The 9,765-nt window shown below is 42.6% G+C and overlaps 1 protein-coding gene across 1 annotated transcript in view; it reads right to left on the bottom strand.

Moving 5' to 3' along the window:
* The window catches only part of Cdc23 (cell division cycle 23), a 20,526-nt gene extending 15,098 nt beyond the window's left edge, over positions 1-5,428 (bottom strand). The window contains exons 1-3 of the mRNA XM_010613774.3: positions 5,223-5,428; positions 5,069-5,141; positions 684-821 (exon numbers count right to left, since the gene is read on the bottom strand). Of these exons, the coding sequence (XP_010612076.1) occupies positions 684-821; positions 5,069-5,141; positions 5,223-5,383 (372 nt within the window). The 5' untranslated portion in view covers positions 5,384-5,428. The remainder of the gene's footprint in view (positions 1-683; positions 822-5,068; positions 5,142-5,222) is intronic.
* Positions 5,429-9,765: the final 4,337 nt, after the last annotated feature.

The following is a 9,765-nucleotide window of genomic DNA, read 5'->3' as shown; positions in this document are numbered from 1 at the left end:
CCAGGCTGGTCTCGAACTCACAGCAATCCTCCTGCCTCAGCCTCCCAAGTGCTGGGATTATAGGCATGCGCCACCATGCCCAGCTTCTTATTTTATTTTTCATTTTCATTTTCATTTATCTTACTAAATTACTCTGGGTGACTTCAAACTTGTGATTCTTCTGTCTCAGCTTCCTAAGTAGTTGAAATTAGAGCTATGTGCTACCATGCCCTGCTACTGTTAAGCATTTATAAAGTATATTCATATGGTAATTCACTTGCTAATCTGTTTAAAAGATTAATCTTGGGCTGGAGATTTATCTCAGTGGCACCTGCCTGCCTAGCAAGTGCAAGGTCCTGAGTTCGATCCCCAGTACTAAAAAATAAAATAAAACATTAAATTTTTTGCAGCTGGATATGGTGGCACACACCTCTAATCCCAGCACTCAGACGGCTGAGGCAGGCGGATTGCCACAAGTTTGAGGCCAGCCTGACCTAAATTACACAGTGAGACCCTGTCTCAAAAACTGGAAAAAAAAAAAGAGAGGGAATTTATCTCAGTGGCACCGTGCTTGCCTTATAAGTGCAAGGTCCTGAGTTCAAACCCTGGTAACAAAAAAAATTTTTTTTTTAAACTTTTTACACTTGGTTGTAAATGTAAAGCTTCACTAAAGGCAGAATAACACCAACACCTTAGCTCCTCACCAGATATCTGGAATACATATACAGGAAATAGGCTTTCTTGCTATTACAGCCATGCAGAAAATGCGCTGCGCGATCATACTCTTTAACATCAAAGTAGGCCTTGGCCAAGGTGTAAGCATCCATATCCTGGGCATCCTCCTATAAAAGAGACAGGTTTACATAAGTGGTTGGGAACAGAACAAAAGCTCATATATAAGAAACAATTCATTAATTTCAGGATAGAGGAAAATTATTTCTCTCCTCCCTAAAACCTAACATATATAGATATATTTTTAAATATTTATTACTGGATAAGACAAAATACTGTTTTGTTTTTTTGCTTCTTTATTTAGTCATCTTTTTTAAGACAGCATCTCATTATGTAGTTTAGGCTGGTCTTCAACTCACCATGTAGCCCAAGCTGGCTTCAAGCTTGCAGCCAACCTTCAGCCTCAGTGTGCTAAGTGCTGGGATTACAGATGTGAACCCCCATACCCAGCTGATGCTTTTTTTTGGTAGTACTGGGAAGGGAACCAAGACCTTTACACTGAACCACAACTCCAGGCTCTTCTCTAATTTTGAGACCAGATCTCTAAATTGTCTAGGCTGGCTTTGAATCTGTGATCTTCTTGCCTAAACTCCAAGAGTGGTAGGCTTACATCATGGGTGTACTACCACACCTAACTCAAAAATATTTTTTCAAGCCAGGCATGGTGACACATGCCTATAATTCCAGCACTTGGGAGTCTGAGGCAGGAGGATCGCCATGAGTTTAAAGCAGCCTGAAAAAAAAAAAAAAATCACACTCAAAAAGTTATATGGTTTCTATAAATTTATTAGGAAGTTGCTATAATATAGGCTATTGTGTAAGGAACCTGAATTCAAATTCCGACTCCTTGGTTTTCTAATTTCAAGACATTAGTGCAAAAGCTACTTAGCTTTTGTGAGCATTTGTTTCGTCTGTAAAGTAGAGCAAAGAGTACTGATTATATAGACTTGATCTGAATAATGTTAAAAAGTCATAAAATGTGCCACATTAATATCTGGCATGCTCTTTCTCCTTCTATCTTTTAGATTCCTATATAAATATAATATACTACTGAGATGGGTATGGTGGTGCACACCTGTAATCCCAGCATTTGGGAGGCTAAATAATGTCACAAGTTTGAGGTCAGGCTGGGCCATTTGTGTGTTTGTGTGTGTGTGTGTTTGTGTGTGTGTGTGTGTGTGTGTGTGTGTGTGTGTGTGTGTATAGTACTGTGAAATTACTCATAGTTTTCATTTTTTTAACAAAGTTTTGCTGAGTGTGGTGGTACACACCTGTCATCTCAACAGAAGGATCAAGAGTTTGAGGCCAACGTGTGCTACGTAGTGCATTCCAACCCAATCTAGATTACATAGTAAAACATTACATTGTCTTGTATCTAGATATCTCCCCAAAGCCTCATGCAGTCAGTCATATGTGGGGCTTTTCGGAGGTAGCTAAATCTAGGGTACGTGCTGCTGAGATCAAGGATGTGATGCTAGGGTTAATCCATGGTGCTATGCTAGGATGAAGGGTGTGATAAAAAAATAAGGGTTAGAAAGAGGGTCACTTGGGGCTTGCTACTTTCTACCTTCTGCCTGTCCTGCTTTGCCAAGAGCTGTTTCTCCTCTGTGATGCCTCTCTGCCATGCCACCCTTCCTTGGAGCCAGCCAACTATGGACTGAAACTTCCACAAACTGTGAGCCAAAATAAACCTTTCCTCCTTTAACTTTGGGTGTTCGGGATTTTTGTCTAAGCAAGGAGAAAACTAAGACACTGTGTCGCAAAAATAAATAAATAAATAAATAAAATAAAAAGTTTTGTTATACATAAATACTGCTGAAGGCACAAAACACAGTTCTAATCTTTACGTTTAAAAAAATGACCCAGGCAGGGGATTTAGCTCAGTGGTTCTGCCACCTGCCTCACAAGCTCAAGGACCCAAGTTTTATCCCTGGTACCAAAAATAAATAAATAAATTAATTAATTAATTAAATTTTAAAAATTAATAAATGAAACCAGGCATGGTGGCGCACACCTGTAATCCCAGCACTCGGGAGGCTGAGGCAGGAGGATCGCTGTGAGTTCAAGACCAGCCTGGGCTACATAATGAGTTCCAGGTCAGTCTCAACTACATAGTGAGACTCTTGTCTCAAAAAACTAAAAAAATCAATCCCCAGTACCAAAAAAACAAAACAAAACAAAACAAAAAACCAAAAAATTAAAAAATAAAAATAAAAAATGAGCCAGGCATGTAATGCACACTTGTAATCCCAGCACTCAGGAGGCCGAGGCCGGAGGACTCACGGGTTCAAGGTCAGCACGAACTACATGAGACCCTGTCTTTAAAATAAAATAAAGGGTCAGGGATTTAGCTCTGTGGTTCTGCCACCTGCCTCATAAGCACAAGGTCCCAAGTTCGATCCCCAGTACCAAAATAAAGACAACAAAATAAAAAAAGATTTGACTACTACATAATAATCTTCAATTTTAGCAACAATTTAAAGTCCAACGTTTTAAAAAAAATAAAGCCCAACGTTTTAAGGTTTACTCTTAACTTTAGATCAAGGCTAAATTATATTAAAATGTTTCTCTGGATGTTTTCAGAAATACTCCTTAGAAAAGAATGAAAACACCAAAAACCCAACAAATTAGTAGTCTGCTAAGTAAATATACCTCATAGCAAGTTGAAAGCTATTACACTAACCAATAGCTAGCACTTCCTAATAATTCGATAATAGGTTTCTATGTCTGTAAAATTCTTGCATTTTATATGAATTCAGGGAGGGGGATATTTACTGAGGCTTTACTTCTCACCTGATACTGTGCTTTATTTACTTAGCCAACAATACTTTATTCTAAAAACAAAAAAAACTTTATTCAGAACCATCAATATACCTAGTCACTACAAAAGCATCTTCCCAAAAGAATTCAAAACATCATACCACAGTGATATATGCACACCCATGTTTATAGTAAGTAGCACAGTTTGTTATAGCTCAATCTAGAAAACAGCCCAAATGCAAACTGTTTTTTGTTTTTTTTTGGTACCAGGGATTGAACTCCGGTCCTTGAGCTTTTGAGGCAGGCAGTGGAACCAGAACTAAATCCCCAGCTCAGCTCAAATGCAAATGAATAAAGATATGGTTTTATATAATGGAATACTACTCTGCCATAAAGAAGGCTAAGCTTGAGACATTTCTGGCCAAATAGACGCACCTTAAGACACCATAATCTTAAGTGAAATAAATCTGACACTCATGTTTAAATATTACATTCTTCCACTGGTATGAGAAACTGAAAGTGAAAATAAGGATCTAAATGTATAATAGATTTTGGGAAATGAGAAGAAAATGTTCAGGGGCAGATTTAGCTCAGTGGTGCTGCCACCTGCCTTGTAAGCACAAGGTCCTGACTTGGATCTCTGGTACCAAAAAAAAAGGAAAGAAAGAAAATATTCAAATGAGAAGGGGAAAAAGGGAGGGAGAGGGGTAAAGGAACGAAAGGACAAGGGGGGAAAAAAAGAGAATGGAAGAAAAAATGAAAACAAAGCTTTGGAAAGGAGAAGTGTTGAAGGGAGGGGAGGGGAATGGGAAAAAGAAAAAGCAAGGCATATCATGTATCCTTATGGTGAGTGTGATCATTATGTATACCTAAAGTGTACCAATAAAAATAAAATTTATAGGGCCGGGGATTTAGCTCAGTGGTTCCGCTGTCTGCCTCCCAAGCGCCAGGACCCAAGTTCGATCCCCGGTACCAAAAGAAAATAATTTAAAAATTGAAATGATGAAAAAAACGAATTTTATTGAGTCCTCTTGCCTAGTACGCCGCTAAACAATATGCCTATTATTCACATTTCATTTCATTCTCTCAATATACTCCAAAGTAGATAACCATTATTATCTACAATTCATAAGCAAAGAAACTGTGGCTTAGGAGGTTAAACTGCCCAAAGTCACCAACTGGCTGACATTTAAAACCAAAGCCCATCGCTTCTCGGCCTTTTGGCTAAGATCACGTGTAAAACCAAAGCCCACTCTCTTAACCATGGAAGTCTGGAGCAGACTGACTGCAAATCAGAGGTCAACCTAGATAATTTAGCAAGATCTTATCTTTAAAAAAATCGCCCAGTTGCAAAAATGTTAATTCTTCTCAACTTTATAGGCATTTTTTACGTTGGGCTACAAAATCGAAAAGCTGAAATTTTAAGCAATGATTGTTTACTATTTCTCTACCGCTTGAGAGTACCCAATGTTTCAAAGCTCACCAAAACCGCATGGGTAAAACCGCTAATTACGACACCCAGCTCTTCCCTCTACAGACATCCTGCTAAGCGGCTGGCTGCCCCCGGTGACGGGCGCTCCAGTGCGAACGCCCTTACCTCTGTAATAGGCGGCGGCGGCTGCAGCTCGGCCAGAGGCAACGCGGGCAGAGAGAAGGCCAACTCCGCGGACCTGGAACACAAACCCATCATGCTGACAAGACCCCCGCGGCCACGGATCCGAGCCCGGCCCCTCCCAACCCCGACATCTCACCACTTGCTACTGTGCAGCAGGCCCCGCTCCCGAGTAAGGCCGGCAATAAGCAGCAACTGCTTTTTAATTTCCCGCAAATCTGAGAAATCCGCGTTCGTGGACAGGCCGGGCATCACAACAGCCGTCACCGATACAGGGACTAAAGAGGTACTGGCGGCCATTTTCCTCACTCTTTGCTGTAGCCAATTACCGGCGATAATACTAGCTACCTCAATGCATCAAAAAGACCTGCCTGCCATTGGTCAGCACTTACCCTAGAGCAACCAATCAAAAATTGTTACCGTAACGCATCGAAGAGGCGGAGGGGGGAAAAAGAGAAAATTATATTCCGATTGGACAAGAGCTCCAGAGGCGGGAAAATTAGAACAAGGGGGTGGTGGTGAGGGGAGGCTCCAAGCGGGGCAAAAAGGAATGATACACTTGAAGGGTTGGCTGGATAGCAGGGGTAGGAGTATGGGCAAGAAGAGAAGAGAGCTGGGCGTGGTGGTGCAGGTCTGTAAACACAGCATTCTAGGAGGCTGAGACAGGAGGATTGCAGGTTCAAGCCCAGCCTGAGCGGCCTAGCAAGATAGTACCTCAAAATTTTAAAAAATACATAAAAAGGGCAAGATCCCTGAGTTTAATCCCTAATACACAAATAAATAAATAAAACAAAAGGAGGAAAATATTACAAGTGTAATCTGATTTAACTCAAAAACAGCACACATCCTTTTTTATTTTTTAAACCCAAGGCCTCGCACTTGATAGGCAAGCGCTGCACCACTGAGCTATATTTTCAACCCTACCCCCCTTTTAAATTTGATTTTTGGGACAGGGTCTCCATAAATTGCCCAGGCTATCTTTGAACTCATGATCCTTCTACCTTGGCCTCCTGAGTAGTACAGGCATGCACCACCATGCCAACATCATCATCCTAATTTTATGGACCAAAAAAAAAAAAAAAAAAAAAAATTTGAGAGAATGTGGCGGCCCAGCCGTCACAACACGAACATGCCTGAGTTGGGGAGTGAGGATTGAGAAAGGAAAGAACACTCAAGCCTGAGTGGAGACCAAGAGAAGTCTGATTTATTTCACAGAAACAGCTCCTTTTATAGGCTCACATCAACAGGAAGCACCAAGCAACTATTTGTATCTTTCATGCAGACTGGATTTTCTGACTCTTGACAAAGAACATCAGATCTGTGGCTGTCTCTTTGAGTTTCTCCCGTTGCAGGGTCAAAAAACAATTTTAACAAGCAGAGTCCTAGAAAAGTAACAAATGTTGCATAGATTGCATCAATGCCTTGAGTGTAGAGGTGAGGAAGTTTCCTTTTAAATGTCAAAGCCTAGAGGGCGATGGCTGGGCTCCCACAAGAGAAGTTCAGGAGAGTCTAGATTGCTGAGCCAGTAAGGAATCCACCTCTCACTTCATGGTCCTTAGTTCTTTGTGCTCTTGAAAGAATTCAGTCAAGCTATGTGGGCAGCACAGAAGTATAGGTAGAATTCTTAGGCAGTGCCAGGAGGCATCTGCACTGAGTGGGTTTGGATACACTTTCACGCACACAACAGTTACTCCTGGGGTTCAGAGAATCAGGATGAGTTATGATGGTTATAAACACTTCACTTAGAAGTTACTTTGGAATTGTAAAATGTCTTTTTGTCCTTTTCAGATGGTCAGTATTTCCTCGGGGGCTTTAATCATATAAGGAACTTTCGAAGGAAGGTTTCTTCTTAATTTAAGACAGGTCCCAGCCAAGGCAGGAGGCTCTTTAAGGAACGTTTCCCAGGTCAGCTGTGGTGGTGCTCACTAGTGATCCCAGCACTCCTGAGGCTGAGGCAGAAGAATCGCAGCAGGTTCAAGGCCAGCCTGCACTACACAGTGAGACCCTGTCTCAAAAAATAAAATAAAATTTAAAAGGAACATTTCCCTTCCTGGTGTCATCCAGCTAAAGGCTACAGCAGCCAGGCGTGCGTGCAGTGTGCCTTGCTCTGGAGTTGGACGGCCAAGTGGCCAGGTACCAGAAGGAACGTTCGCGACTGTAACCTGAGGGTATCACTGTGCACTGAGGGGTCGCTTTGGGTCTGAGACCTAACAAATGGTTATAAATGTAGTGTACACTGGAGGCTTTCTTTAATTAACTGGCAAGACAGTCTACCTTGGACACCAGCCGCCCTTGTTCCTCAGGCCCCTTAATGCCCAACTACCTGACTAGCAGATTACAACCCAGATCTGACTTCAAAATCCAGTGTTCTGAAATATTACTGAAGAGGGCTGGGCTGTGCTTAGTGGTAGAATCCCTGCCAGGCATTTATGAGGCCTGGGTTTGATCTAAAGGAAGGAAGTAGAGAAGAAAGGGTGAAAAACTGGGCACCGTGGCACAAACCTTTAATCTCAATTTCTGGACGATTGACACAGGAGGATCACAGCCTGGGCAGCGAGGCAACTTCAGAGACTCTGGTTTCAAAAACTGAAAAAGGGTTGGGGCTGGGTGTAGTGGCACACATCTATAATCCCACCACTCCGGAGGCTGAGACAGGAGGATTGCCACAGGTCTGAGGCCAGGCTGGGTTACGTAGTGAAACCCTATCACACACACAAAAATCCCCAAGGGCTGGGGACTTAGCTCAGTGGCGTGGTGCCTGCTTCACAAGTGCAAGGTCCTGAGGTCCTGAGTTTGATCACCAGTACCGCTAAATAAATAAATAACGGGCTCGGTATGTAGCTGTGCCAAGGCCCAGGGTTCAACCCCTAGTTTTAAAAAAAGTGCTTGAAGATTTTTTGGTTTTTTTGGTTTTTATCACCTTTTTTGTTTTTAATCCAAGAGTCCTTTTATAATAATACACAGTACTATCTTACCAACTTTCTTGAGAATTTTTTAGCCATTTTGTCATTTTGCGGGGTTATTTAGAAGTGATTTTAGGTAAGGCATGTTCTTTGAGATTAATTTATGGTTAATAGAGTCAGCTTTATTATATATTTCTCCTATTTTTTATTTTATTTTATTTTTTTGGTACCAGGGATCAAATTCGGAAACCTTGTGCTTGCGAGGCAGGTGGTGGCCCCTTTGCTAAATCCCAGCCCTCGCCTCCTTCTTTTTGACAGAGTCTCACTACTTAAACTTGCAGTGATCATCCTGCCTCAGCCTCCAAGTGTGTACCACCACACCCATCTCCCCCACCCTTGGGAAGGAGCTGAGGGTAGAGCTCTGAACCAAACTACCCGGATTCAGGTCATTCATTGATAAAATGAGGGTCAGAATGCACTGCCGTGTCCAGGGCCAGGTAAGGCTTGGTTTGGTTTGGTTTGGTTTTTCTGGTAGCCTTCACACTGGGCTATATCCCCAGCCCTTCTTTTCTTTTTATTGTGAGACAAAAGTCCAGGCGAGGCTCACACTTGAAATCCTCCTGCCTCAGCCGCCCAGAGTGAGATTACAGTTATGTGGCACCCCCACCTGGCTTACTTGTTTCTTATTTATATATTTACTCTTTATAAATCATTCTCAAATGTTACTGAAGACGAGTAGACTTTTCCCCTTTCCAGATGATACTATAGAGGTGCCGTGATGACTAGAGATGTGTACTACTCTTGTGGTTTCCATGAGGGAACAGATGGCCCACTTTAGGGGTTAACCAGATATTCAAAAGTAAAGAAAACCAGGACTCTGTGTCTGTAGTTCAAGCTTCTTCCCCCATACATAGCTGCCTTTTGTTTTTGTTTTTAGGAGGCAGGGTCTCTGTGTAGGCCAGACTGGTCTCATGCTCACAGCAATCTTCCTGCCTCAGCCTCCTGAGTGCTGGGATGACAGATGTGCACCACAACACCCAGCTCAGATGCCACTTCTAAAAGCAGTTCAAGATTGGGATCCAGAACATCTGAGATCTGCCATGATATACCTGTAATATTCCTTTCTCTTCTCTCTCTCTCTCTTCCTTCCTAGGCTGCAGTTTTCCTCTTGGAAAATGACAGAGCTAGCAAGGCGTGGTATAGCACACGCCTGTAACCCCAGCACTCGGGAGGCTGGGGCAAGAGAATGGCTGTAACTTTGAGGTCAGCCTGGAAAACACAGTGAGTTCAAGGACAGCCTGAACTACAAAGTGAGACCCTGTCTCAAAAAACAAACAAAAAAAGATAGGACCAAGGGTTTAGTTCAGTGGTGCCACTGCTGGTCTCTCAAGCATAAGGTTCTGAGTTTGATCCCCAGTACCAAAAAAAAAAAAAAGATAGAGCTAAACAAGATGACTTCTGGGGTACCTTCCACCTCCGCTAAACTCCAGCTGCAGATTGCTGCCTTCAAACTTAAGAGTGGTGGAAGCGACTTCCTTGTTTTTGGTTTGGTTTCACGGTTTCGTTATTTTATTTTTTCTGAGACAGGGTCTCATTAAAGTAACTAAACTGCCTGGGCTGGGCTTCAACTTTTGATACCCCTGTCTCAGTCTCCCAGAGTGCTAGAGTCACAGGCGTGCATCCCCACCCTGGGCTAAGAACAGTCGAGCCGGCACGTGCCTCGGAGCTGCAGGGATTGGGTTCTGAGAGCAGAGCAGTACCCACCAGACCCAGGAAGGC

Source organism: Fukomys damarensis, unplaced genomic scaffold (assembly GCF_012274545.1).
Source record: "Fukomys damarensis isolate Sample0158 unplaced genomic scaffold, DMR_v1.0_HiC HiC_scaffold_3, whole genome shotgun sequence".
Classification (NCBI taxonomy): Eukaryota; Metazoa; Chordata; class Mammalia; order Rodentia; family Bathyergidae; genus Fukomys; species Fukomys damarensis.
The sequence above is the reverse complement of the archived record's forward strand: the minus strand, read 5'-3'. Positions and strand labels throughout refer to the sequence as shown.